The sequence below is a fragment of the Salvelinus fontinalis genome, chromosome 3 (genome assembly GCF_029448725.1).
Source record: "Salvelinus fontinalis isolate EN_2023a chromosome 3, ASM2944872v1, whole genome shotgun sequence".
NCBI lineage: Eukaryota > Metazoa > Chordata > Actinopteri > Salmoniformes > Salmonidae > Salvelinus > Salvelinus fontinalis.
In genome coordinates, this window is record NC_074667.1 from 32,699,368 (window position 1) to 32,712,791 (window position 13,424).

The window sequence follows — 13,424 nt, forward strand, 5'->3', positions numbered from 1 at the left end:
CTGTTTTAGGGCAGTTAGGATCACCACTTTATTTTAAGAATGTGAAATGTCAGAATAATAGTAGAGAGATTGATTTATTTCAGCTTTTATTTCTTTCATCACATTCCTAGTGGGTCAGAAGTTTACATATACTCAATTAGTATTTGGTAGCATTGCCTTTAAATTGTTTAACTTGGGTGAAATGTTTCGGTTAGCCTTCCACAAGCTTTCTACAATAAGTTGGGTGAATTTTGGACCATTCCTCCTGATAGAGCTGGTGTAACTGAGTCAGGTTTGTAGGCCTCCTTGCTCGCACACGCTTTTTCAGTTCTGCCCACAAATTTTCTATAGGATTAAGGTCAGGGCTTTGTGATGGCCACGCCAATACCTTGACTTTGTTGTCCTTAAGGCATTTTGCCACAACTTTGGAAGTATGCTTGGGGTCATTGTCCATTTGGAAGACCCCTTTTCGACCAAGCTTTAACTTCGTGACTGATGTCTTGAGGTGTTGCTTCAATATATCCACATAATTTCCCTTCCTCATGATGCCATTTATTTAGTGCAGTTCACCAGTCCCTCGTGCAGCAAAGCACCCCCACAACATGATGCTGCCACCCCCGTGCTTCACGGTTGGGATGTTGTTCTTTGGCTTGCAAGCCTCCCCCTTTTTCCTCCAAACATAATGGGGACAAAGTACGATCTTTGTCCCCATGTGCAGTTGCAAACCGTAGTCTGGCTTTTGTATGGTGGTTTTGGAGCAGTGGCTTCTTCCTTGCTGAGTGGCCTTTCAGGTTATGTCGATATTAGACTCGTTTTACCGTGGATATAGATACTTTTGTACCTGTTTCCTCCAGCATCTTCACAAGGTCCTTTGCTGTTGTTTTGGGATTGATTTGCACTTTTCGCTGTAAATAATTGTTGTCTGTAAACAATTGTTGGAAAAATAACTTGTGTCATGCACAAAGTAGATGTCCTAACCGATTTGCCAAAACTATAGTTTATTAACAAGACATTTGTGGACCTAAGTGTATGTAAACTTCTGACTTCAACTGTACAATACAAAGAAGACTGCTTTGAAATAATCATGGAGACAAATTGTTAACAACAGCTTTACATTCTCTGGTGCTACAACCCAAAGTAACCAAAACCATTTCTACCTAAATGATTAAATACTCTCTTCTTAATAGCCTATGAGTTCCTGTTGAGCGACCTTGTCAGTTCAACTGATTGAAGACAGTGGATTAATACACTAGATGTGTTAGGCGGAAAATAATGGTTGAACCCAAGAGCAGACTCAGGTAAGGAGACGGGGATGAAGTAACCAAGGTATTTATTGGAACACGGGGAAGATGGATGGCAGGTCAGGGGAAACTTAGGTTGGTTGCTGGAGACCAGGTGCGGAGGCTGAGGCTGGAGCGAGGGGGGTTGAGATCAGGTAAGCAGGTCCGGGGAGGAATCCAAGGGAGTAGTGGAATGGGGAATCCAGGACAGAGCAGCAGGGTGATGAGACGTGGGACAGGAGACAGGGACCGGAGTCAGAGCAGGCAGAAATGTAGCGGAGAGGAAAACAGCATCAGGCAGGGTAACAGGATCTAAGTAGTAACAAATAGCTAGAAGCGTAAACTGATTGAGCAGAGATTATGATCTGGCAGTGTGGAAGTGGCAGGATTGAGTATTTGTAGAGGTCTTGATTATGGAACAGGTTGCAGCTGGTGGGGATCTGCTCCGACTCCAGCACACCTGTCTCCGTCCACACACACACACACGCACACACACGCACACGCACACGCACACGCACACGCACACACACACACACACACACACACACACACACACACACACACACACACAGAGAGAGGGAAAGAGCACTGGGGGAGGCGGCAGGTCAAAGAGACACAGGATGACCAGTAGAGGGTGTTGCAGGAGCAAATGTGACAAGATGTGTGAGCCCCTGGATTCACCCTCTGAATGGCACACATACACATTCCATGTCTCAATTGTCTCAAGGCTTAAAAATCTTTAACCTTTATCTAAAAATGATTGAAGTGGATTTAACAAGTGACAACAATAAGGGATCATAGCTTTCACCTGGATTTACCTGGTGAGGTTATGTCATGGAAAATGACATAATGTTTTGTACACTCAGTGTATATAATGGTGTGTAAGGACAATATGGACATTATATGAATAGAAAAGGTGTGTACAGCAGTAATTATATAGGTTGAGCCATGACTAGAATACAGTATATACATATAAAGTTGGTAAAACTGTATGTAAACATCATTAAAGTGACTTGTGTTCAATGTCTCTATGTACATAGGGGTAGAGTACCGGGTGGGTAGAGTAACAGGTGGTAGCCGGCTAGTAACCATGACTAAGGTTCAGGGCAGGATACTGGGCGGAGGCCAGCTAGTGATGACTGTTTAAAAATCCTTAAGAGTCTATTGACATACCCGTGCGTCAATCTAAGTAACAAAAAATGAAATCGCCATCAAAATCCATCAGTTTAAGATAGAGATATCAGGTTTTTTGCATGGGTTGCGTCTCAACCCACCACCTCCACCTATGTTGGCCTTCCACATCTGCAGCGTCCGAATGGTTTGGCTTACAAACTATTATGACCACTCTAGAAAGGGGAGACTCTTACGAAGAAGACGTGTTCTCCGTTTTGCTCTACAACCCCCACAAGTGTCACGAGACTTTTCTGAAGATAACCCATACACCCCTCCCCCTCCGACTTTTAGAGGTTAAACTGTTTAACAGTCTGATGGCCTGGATATACAGTAGAAGCTGTTTATTAGTCTCTCAGTCCCAGCTTGGATAGCCCTGTGGTTGCGGGCGGTGCAGTTTCCATACCAGGCGGTGATACAGAAAAAAAATTGGGTGTGGAAAAATATATGTTTGCACCCCTATTTTGAAAGTGGGCATGGAGCTGCTCCATTGCTCAGGTGCCTGCCCCAAGTAGCTACTCATGGTACTTTCAAGACAACTGGGAACTTGGAAATAACCGAGGTCAAATCATGACGCCTTTAGGGTGACCACATGTCCTGGATTGTGGTGACAGTCCAGCATTTTGACCCTTTGTCCCACAACCAAACAATCATATCCCGCATTTCATCAACAAATTCAAACACCACTAATTTACAAACAACATTAATGTGTCCCACATTTCAGTCAGACATTCCAATCTGTATATTTTGCAGCAGTGAGGAAGTGGCAAAGCATGTGGTTTCACTCTCACCAAAATCTGTCCAAAATAAGCCCAATGCATTTCTATGGGCTTTTTAGTTTTACTTGTCGCCTGCCTTCGCGCCTTGCCTTTGGTAAAACGACTCCTATAGTTAGGACGCAGACATCAGCATCTAGTCTCATCTACAGATCTCTGTTTACAGTCACGTAGCGCTTTTGACACGATATCACAAGGATGTGGTACTGTTGATGATAATGCCGCGTTCAAAACGTCAGTGATCTTCAAGGCCGGAAGGTCGGTGCTCTAGAAATAGTTGGAATTCCGAGTTGAAAGACCGTTAAAATATATTTTTCCCAGCCGGAGCAGTTTTTTCCCCGAGATCCCAGTTGTTTGGAACGCAGCATCAGTCCACCCCCCAAACAAGTGTGTCTGTCATCCTAACAAGTGTCAGTTTCTACGCAACCTGGCAAAACTTGGCATCCTGGGAGTGGCGTTTGATTCAATATGGCGGCAGCAAAGGAAGGAAAGAACAAATCAGGATTTTGGGGGATTAAGGACAGTATCCTTTTACTTTGTGTCCGTAAAAGACAGCCCCCCGTATAAGAAGTTTTGAACGTTTTGAAGTCGAAATTGTCAGTATGTTTTCGATGACGGTAGGATACGTTTTTATTAACAAGCCGGGTGTTGTGTGTCTGTGGACTTGGTATGAAGCTAACGTTAGCTAGCTGTTATGCATACACATCGCTAACTAGATGTAATTAGCTTGCGTACTAGTTGTGGGGCCTTGTTAACTAGCTAGCTAGGGGTTCCTCACTTGGCTGGAAAACGATCATAGTTAGCTAGTTTGTTTCCTATGGCCGGGGATGTTAAATATCATGTTAGCAAGCTAACTTACATTTTTGTAACTAGTTAACGGTAGCAGGATTCTCATGGGCAGTTAGCTATCCGCTAGCTGGCTATAAAGTTATCAACACATGCCAGGCACTTGATGAACCCAGTATAGTAACTTGCCTTAGCCAACTTCAACATGGTGCTTTTTATTGAAGTGAGGGTCTTGTTAGAGACCAAATATATTATCTTAATTAAATTCACACAGCATCAGATGAAGACCAACCTCTGGTGTTCATTCCGGGTGAGGGCATTATTAGACTTCTCAAAGCCAAATGTGAGAATTTCTGACCACTTTTCCTATTGCTGGCTGCTAACGCTACTTTATTTGTCACCATGTCTCTCGCTCTCTCAGGAGTAAGCAGAGAGGGACACTTGCGGACAGCCTTTAAGTCAGTATCGGGCAGCAGTGAGAGAAAGGTGAAGATGAGGGCCAATTATAGCAGTGAGATCCGAGGAGAGGCTCCTCTGAGCCGGGGCAATAAGAAGCAAGGCCAGCGGCTCTCCCTGTCCTCGATGGGTAGAGGGCAGCTCCAGGCCACCCCTGCACCTACAGTCCCACCTCCCAACCCAGCCACCCAGCAGCATCTCCTCACCACTCCACAGGTAGGTCTGCCAAGAAGGCTCACTCCATCAACACCAACTAGTTATTAGCTATTATAAACTGGGTGGTTCGAGCCATGAATGCTGATTGGCTGACAGCCGTGGTATATCAAAACACATATGTTTACTGCTCTAGTGAAGTTGGTAAACAGTTTATAAAAGCAATAAGGCACCTCAGGGGTTTGTGATATATGGCCAGTATACCACGGCTAAGGTCTGTGTCCAGGCACTCCGCGTTGCACGTAAGAACAGACCTTAGCTGTGGTATATTGCTTAAATAACCTCTCCAGTCGGACAGGGGCACATGCGAACACAAAGCCTGGGTACTACACAGCTATTTCTGATTGGCTCCAGCCATTTATACATCATTTAAATGTTCTTAGGCCTACTCCCAAGCCCACCCTCTTTTCTCAGATTTACAATGTTGTTCTGATGCTGATCACAATCCTGATTCATCAGTGCTTACTAATTTGTCCAAACCAGGTAAGATAATAAAAAATAGCTGAAACAGGCTGACATACAACAAGCTAGTAACACACAGCATGTCAATATACTGTACTGTTGTGCAATGCTTGCCAAAAAAATGGTCTCTTTTGTATTAATTTAAGGCTTTCTATTTTGTAATAAATTAAATATCCTACACTACATGATCAAAAGTATGTGGACACCTGCTCGTCAAACATCACATTCCAAAATCATGGCCATTAATATGGAGTTGGTCCCCTCCTTTGCTACTATAACAGCTTCCACTCTTATGGGAAAGCTTTCCACTAGATGTTGGAACTTTGCTGCAGGGACTTGCTTCCATTCAGCCACAAAAGCGCATTAGTGAGGTCAGGCACTGATGTTGGGCGATTATGCCTGGCTCACAGAACGCATTCCAATTCATCTTAAATGTGTTCGATGGGGTTGAGGTCAGGGGTCTGTGCAGGCCAGTCAAGTTCTTCCACACCGATCTCAACAAACCATTTCTGTATGGACCTCGCTTTGTGCACAGGGGCATTTTCCTGCTGAAACAGGAAAGGGCCTTCCCCAAGCTGTTGCCACAAAGTTGAAAGCACAGAATTGTCTAGAACAGTGTTTCCCAATGCTGGTCCTCGAGTACCCCCAACAGTACAGTTTCGTTGTAGCGCTTGAGAAACGCACCTCATTCAACTCATTGAGGGCTTGATGATTATTTGACAAGTTGAATCAGGTGTGCTTGTCCAAGGTTACAATAAAAAATCTGTACTGTTGGGGGTAATCGAGGACCAGGGTTAGGAACACTAGTCTAGAACGTCATTGTATGCTGTAGCGTTAAGATTTCCCTTCCCTGGAACTAAGGGACCTAGCCTGAACCTTGAAAAACAGCCCCAGACCATTATTCCTCCTCCACCAAACTTTACAGTTCGCACTATGCATTCGAGAAGGTAGCATTCTCCTGGCATCCTCCAAACCAAGATTTGTCTGTCGGACAGCCAGATAGTGAAGCGTTATTCATCACTCCAGAGAATGTGTTTCCACTGCTCCAGAGTCCAATGGCGGCGAGCTTTACACCACTTCAGCCGACGCTTCGCATGGTGATTTTAGGCTTGTGTGTGGCTGCTTGGCCATGGAAACTCATTTCATGACGCTCCCAACGAACAGTTCTTGTGCTGACGTTGCTTCCAGAGGCAGTTTGGAACTCGGTAGTGAGTGTTGCAACCAAGGACAGACAGGGGACTCAGAAATCTTGGCGGTCCCTTTCTATGAGCTTGTGAGGTCTACCACTTCGCAGCTGAGCCGTTGTTGCTCCTAGACATTTCCACTTCACAATAACAGCACTTACAGTTGACCGGGGCAGCTCTAGCAGGGCAGAAATGGGACAAACTGACTTGTTGGAAAGGTGGAATTAAATTACGGTGCCACGTTGAAAGTCACTGAGCTCTTCCGTATGGGCCATTCTACTGCCAATGTTTGACTATGGAGATTGCATGGCTGTCTGATCGATTTTATACACCTGTCAGCAACGGGTGTGACTGAAATAGCCAAATCCACTAATTTGAATGGGTGTCCACATACTTTTGGCCTACACACTACACATGTAGTGTATGTATTTTGTTCAGGCACTCTCTGAGGTGACCCAGGCTAAGAACAGGACCTCTCTGAAGGACCTCTGTCCCCAGGATAAGCGGCGCATCGCCAACCTCATCCAGGAGCTGGCCAGGTAACTGCTCATCCAACATAAGTGTCTGTATTTGGCAGGGATTTAGGATTTTTCAGTGTGTGGATTTTCTCAAGAATGAAGTTAATTTACACAGTGTGCTATAATCCCTGACCCTCCATCTCTTCTTACCCAGAGTGAGTGAAGAGAAGGAGTCGTCGGTACAGAGGCTGAGGGACGAACAGGAGACCTTTGAGCGCAAAATTCTACAGCTTGAGCAGCAGAACCATCTCATTGTACAGGAGAGAGAGAGTATCCTTTTCCCCATGGATGCACACGCACACGGATAAACACACACACATATCAAGGGCGTCTCCTAATGACATTGTCAGCCCTGTGGTGTCTTTGTCTTTCTGAAGTGTCCTTGAGGCCTGCCGTGCCTGCTGGTGTTTTCTTGCTTTTCCAGGCCTGTATCAGTCAATGATTTATAAGACAGCCATGAATGGGTGCCAGGTAGCCTAGTGGTTAGAGCGTTGGACTAGTAACCGAAAGGATGCAAGATCGAATCCCTGAGCTGACAAGGTAAAAATCTGTCGTTCTGCCCCTGAACAAGGCAGTTAACCCACTGTTCCTAGGCCGTCATTAAAAATAAGAATTTGTTCTTAACTGACTTGCCTAGTTAAATAAAGGGAGAAAAAAAAGAGTTCTTGCAGACACTGCAGCCCTACACTGCCTCTGAAGAATTTAAGGCTCTTCCTGTATTCTGGCAGCAGGGGGCAGCATTTCCTAGGGCTTGATATCACCACCGCCAACCTCAGTGGTCTGGCAGATACTCCATGAGCGTTATAACATTCACACGTACCTTCATTCCCCCCTGCTTTTTCACGATTTTGCTTCTTGGCCACATCTTGACATTTAATATGACATTTGCACTCTGTCTGAGATCACTGTGGATTACGTTGTTTGAAACCGTTACCGTCTATGACGTTTTACCTTGTGGGACTGTGGCATTTGCTCTTGTCTCATGTTTTGGTAATCTTGTTCTTCTTCATGCACTGAATTTTGTCATATCTTACCTTTTCCTGACCTGTCAAAGGCTTTCAGATGCAACGCCACCAGTTAACTCTAAACATGCTAACACTGCCAGGCTCGGTCTCTTGGCATGACCTGGCAACTTTCCTGTAATTCCAGCAGCATCCCAGAATTACTCCGTTTCCTCCACTTTTGCATCCCACCCCTCCTGTCGTCCTCCTTAACGATTCCGCTCAGGTCAAACCGACGTGGGGAGAGCCGTCAATTTAGGGGGGGGGAAACACAGCGAAATATGAAGAGTAATCGTTGGCTGGTAAATTGCACAATTGGCAGCGGAGCTGGGAAATTAGGAAAGCACAACTCAATTAAAGGCACTTTGGCTGCGAGACCTGGCATTTATACTAAACTTCCAAACTCCATTAAAAAGGAATTTGGGCTGGAAAAACTCTGATTAAAGCACCTCGATGGGATAACCAGTCTTTTAAAGCGCACACACAGTCGTAAAGAGACTTCTGAGACGTAGGCTTCCGGACTGATCTTTGAAGGTTAAGGAGGCACCAAAGGCATCCGGGCTAAAGGGAGACTTGTAAAGTCTAATTCCATTACACCCTCTGCCTCACCTTCCGTCTTATCTACCAAGAGCCAGGTTATCAAGGGGAGGATGTATATCTCTCTGTCTAAAGACCTGAGATGACAGAAAAGCATTCTTGTTGAAATGTTGTCTGTCAGGACCATTTTGAAGCTCAAGTGCTGAATGAAATCTACGATTTGAATAAGGTTGTCTCTGGTTGTTTCCCCTTGGCATGTTGTTTTGGGGAGGTTAAAAGCTAAATGTCATTTCTGAGTCTGTGCTTCACATATCACTTTTTTTAAATTCACCTTGCAAGTTAGTCAGCGACTATACCACTGCTGTGGTTGAAATATTAAGTGACTCTACCCTCCTCCCTTAGGCAATGGATAAAGGGCTAAACTTTGAGTTTACTTTGTTCTCATTGTATTTATGTTAGACCTTTTAATACCATCAAGAGACAAAGTCAACTTTGAGCTATAGCGTTTGATGCAGCTATTTATTTGGTTGGTTCCTTGTAAAACCGATTTGTCCTCTCCAGGAACATAAAGTTATGCTAACTGTCCCCTTCCATCAATTCTTCATCACCAGGCCCTACGTACACACACACACACACACACACACACACACACACACACACACACACACACACACACTGAAAGAGAGAGACTGCATACACACTCATTCACACACCCAGTCGATTTGGCACAGAGCTCATAAGGCAGGTTTTAAAAATATTCCTTTCCTGCGCAAATTTGTTTCACCTTAAGGTGGATTTCATTATTTAATTTGGGCACGGCCTGACAGGGTGAGTGAATCATTTTGACAGGCACTGTCTGAAGCCTCGATTGCAAACTCTTGATTTTGTATATTTTTGGATTAAGGAGCGTAAAAATTGAAGCTTTGATTGAAGAGGGCGTGCGTTCTGATTGGCTCATGGCCAAGACTCAGAGAAGCGGTTTTACTGTTTTCGGTGTGTGAAGAGATCCTTATCAATTGCGCTTCAGTCGCCCCTAGATTACCAGGTGTTGAGCGTCAAGGCTGCTTTGACCCATCAACCTTTTTAATGTAAGTGTGTTTACGCGCCCACTCTAGCCAGGTTAGGTGGTTGTGATGACTTTTGGTTGGAGCATGATGCTTGCAATATCAGATTTGTGTGGGTTACTCTGACATGTTCGCGTGTATTAGGCTCCTTTGGAATAAAAGGAACCTGATGATAACCCAGAGGATATTATACTACCAACATTAAAGGGATAGTTCACCCAAATTACAAAATTACACTTTAGTTTCCTTACCTGGTTTCCTTAGCAGTCTATGGACAACGTATGACAGCAATCCATGCTTTGGTTTAGTTTCCATTTTTCATCTATACGTAACTTGAGCTTCACGGGTAAACTTTCGAATGATTTGGACATAATGAAAATCTATTATTGGTCCCATGACTTGAATGGGATTTGTGCCACAAATGCTCAAACATTTGGAAACTAAACTAAAACATTGATTGCTGTCATACCTTTTCCATAGACTGCTTGCAGGTTAAGGAAACCAATATGGCATTTTTTTTATTTGGTGACCTATCCCCATAATCCATTGACATGGAAATTGCCCCTGAAGTGTTTTGTCAATTCTGTCGAATTTTGTCATGACTGAATTGTCATGGTCAAATTATATTTGTCACATGCGCCGAATACAACAGGTGTAGATCTGAAATGATTACTTACAAGCCCTTAACCAACAATGTCGTTTTAAGAAATGAAGAGTCAAGAAAAATATTTACTAAATAAAGTAAAAAATAACAGCAACAATAAAATAACAATAACGAGGCTATATACAGGTGGTACCGGATTCAATGTGCGGGGTTACCTGTTAGCCGTGCCTGAGCCGTGCCCGAGCAGAGTGAACAGTCTGACTAGGGTGGCTGGAGTCTATGGCAATAGACTCCAGGGCCTTCCTTTGACACCGCCTGGGGCCTTAGGGCCTTCCTTTGACACCGCCTGGTATAGAGGTCCTGGATGGCTGGAAGCTTGACCCGAGTGATATACTGGGCCGTACGCACTACCCTCTGTAGCGCCTTGCATTTGGTTGAGTGTTTAGTGTTTCTGAAAGAAGCCTTTCTCCTCCCATGTTTCATTTCCCAGGCTTGGTTGAACTCATCCGACACTAAAGTGTTTTCTCCTAGCGTATCTTTCCACTGACTGTTACTTCATTATGGCTTCTCTTTGAAAACTTTTAATTTGCTCCCAAATCGGGGACTTTTAAAGGTGATGTGTTGAGAAAGTCATCAGCCTGGGGCTATTGCCCATCCATAAAAGGATATGGCCTGCAGCAGGGAGGTTTATGGGTATTGGTTGGTAGGAGTGTGTTTGGGACTGTGTGTACCCATCTTGAGGGGTGACTAGAGGTGGTAATATGTTGTTGTTGATGCAATGCAAATTCTCTGGGTCTACCTACAGTGCATTCAGAAAGTATTCAGACCCCTTGACTTTTTCCACATTTTGTTACGTAGCAGCCTTATTCTAAAATGGATAAAAAAATCGAATAAAAATCCTCATCAATCTACACACGACCCCATAATGACAAAGCAAAAACAGGTTTTCTGAAATGTTAGCACATTTATAACAAAATAGAAATACCTTTATTAACATAAGTATTCAGAACCTTTGGTAAGAGACTCGATTGAGCTCCGGTGCGTCCTGTTTCCGTTGATCATCCATGGCGTTTCTACAACTTCATTGGGTAAATTCAATTGATTGGACATGATTTAGGAAGGCACACACCTACATTGTTGCATTGCTGGTTAAGGGCTTGTAAGCATTTCAGATCTACACCTGTTGTACTCAGCGCATGTGACAAATATAATTTGATTTGATGATGACTGAATTCAGTCATTACAAAATTTGACAGAATCGACCAAACACTTCAGGGGCAATTTCCATGTCAATGGATTATGGGGATAGGTCACCAAAAAAAAGAAATAGGTCCCACAGTTGACAGTACATGTCAGAGCAAAAACCAAGCCATGAGGTCAAAGGAATTGTCCGTAGAGTTCCAAGACAGGATTGTGTCGGGGCACAGATCTGGGGAAGGGTACCAAAAATTATCTGCAGCGTAATTTTTTTTTTTACCTTAATTTAACTAGGCAAGTCAGTTAAGAACAAATTCTTATTTTCAATGACGGCCTAGGAACAGTGGGTTAACTGCCTTGCTCAGGGGCAGAACGACAGATTTGTACCTTGTCAGCTCTGGGATTTGATCTTGCAACCTTTCGGTTACTAGTCCAACGCTCTAACTACTAGGCTACGCTGTCGCCCCACCCAGCATTGAAGCTCCCCAAGAACAGTGGCCTCCATCATTCTTAAGTGGACGAAGTTTGGTACCACCAAGACTCTTCCTAGAGCTGACCACCCAGCCAAACTGAGCATTCGGGGGAAAAGGGTCTTGGTCAGGAAGGTGACCAAGAACCCAATGGTCACTCTGATAGAGCTCCAGAGTTCGTCTGTGGAGATGGGAAAAAATTCCAGAAGGACAACCATCTCTGCAGCACTCCACCAATCAGGCCTTTTATAGTAGAGTGGCCAGACGGAAGCTACTTCTCAGTAAAAGTCACATGACAGCCCGCTTGGAGTTTGCCAAAGGGCACCTAAAGGACTCTGACCATGAGAAACAAGATTCTCTGGTCTGATGAAACCAAGATTGAACTCTTTGGCCTCAATGCCAAGCGTCATGTCTGTAGGAAACCTTGCACCATCCCTATGGTGAAGCATGGTGGTGGCAGCATCATGCTGTGGGGATGTTTTTCCGTGGCAGAGACTGTGACACTAGTCAGGATCGAGGGAAAGATCAACTGAGCAAATTAAAGAGAGATCCTTGATGAAAACCTGCTCCAGAGCACTCGGGACCTCAGAGTGGGGTGAAGGTTCACCTTCCAACAGGACAACGACCCTCAGCATACAGCCAAGACAATGCACGAGTGGCTTCGGGACAAGTCTCTGAATGTGCTCGAATGGACCAGCCAGAACCTGGACTTGTCAAGCTTGTAGCTTCATACTCAAGAAGACTTGAGGCTGTAATCGCTGCCAAAGGTGCTTCAACAAAGTACTGAGTAAAGGTTCTGAATACTTATGTCATTGTGATTTTTCTGTTTTTGAATTTTTATACCTTTGCAAAAATTTCTCAACCTGGTTTTTGCTTTGTCATTATAGGGTATTGTGTGTAGATTGAGGGAAGAAAACAATTTAATCAATTGTGGAATAAGGTTGTAACGAATTTGATAAGTCAAGGGGTCTGAATGCTTTCCAATGCACTGTGTATGTGATCTGATGCTTTGTTAATAATGTAGGGGTTGCAATGGAAGTATATATCGACCTCACTCACAGCCCGGTTGTGTGTGCGAGCGGTGCTGTCATTTGCAGGCCCCTTATGCTCAGCAGTGGTTTTGCTCCAGATGAGCTCTCTTGTCTGGCATTCAGCCTGGCACCCAGATCTGGCATCACGGCCCAGCTCTGCTCAGCCTGGCCCGACCCAGATGGAGAAGTCTGGAAAGCTCTACCCGCCCAACAACATTTTTATCATGCTCTTTCTTTTCAGTTTCTCTTTTTCAACATTTTGAGTTGAAACTCAGTTCTCTTTCACTTTGCTGGCTTAATGATGGGGTGGTGGGTGGAATGTTCTTTTGGGCTTATGTTATGTGACATGTCTGCAAAATGTAAATAAAAATGAATCTCAAAAAAGGAAGAAAAATGGAGACTAATATGACCCTTAACCCCAGCCCCCTGTGGCCCAGGCCTACAGCAGCAGTATCGGGAGTGTCAGGAGCTGCTTGGTCTCTACCAGCAGTACCTCTCTCAGCAGCAGGAGAAACTCAACCAGTCCATTGCCCAGCTCAGCCACGCACGCAGCTCTCACTATAACTCCCACAGCAAGGTACTCACTGTGTGTGTGTGTTAATGCCTGCAACATGCGTAATACAAGATTGTGATGCGCGTCTGAGAGATGGCGATAGTGTGAATGTGTGTGAAAGAGCATATTTGTGTGTGTGCGCC

General features: G+C 44.4%; 1 protein-coding gene across 5 annotated transcripts in view; it reads left to right on the forward strand.

Annotated features, from left to right (window-relative positions):
- The first annotated feature begins 3,415 nt into the window (after nucleotides 1–3,415).
- The window catches only part of LOC129844686 (protein hinderin-like), a 31,832-nt gene continuing 21,823 nt past the window's right edge, over nucleotides 3,416–13,424 (forward strand). The window contains exons 1-6 of one of the 5 annotated variants that reach the window (XM_055912733.1): nucleotides 3,416–3,728; nucleotides 4,266–4,301; nucleotides 4,413–4,663; nucleotides 6,727–6,845; nucleotides 6,979–7,094; nucleotides 13,166–13,305. In XM_055912733.1, coding sequence (XP_055768708.1) covers nucleotides 3,674–3,728; nucleotides 4,266–4,301; nucleotides 4,413–4,663; nucleotides 6,727–6,845; nucleotides 6,979–7,094; nucleotides 13,166–13,305 — 717 coding nt within the window. In that variant the 5' untranslated portion in view covers nucleotides 3,416–3,673. Of the gene's footprint in view, nucleotides 3,823–4,265; nucleotides 4,302–4,412; nucleotides 4,664–6,726; nucleotides 6,846–6,978; nucleotides 7,095–13,165; nucleotides 13,306–13,424 lie in introns of all 5 variants that reach the window. The other 4 variants (XM_055912754.1, XM_055912740.1, XM_055912748.1 and 1 more) reach the window with 4 other exon arrangements.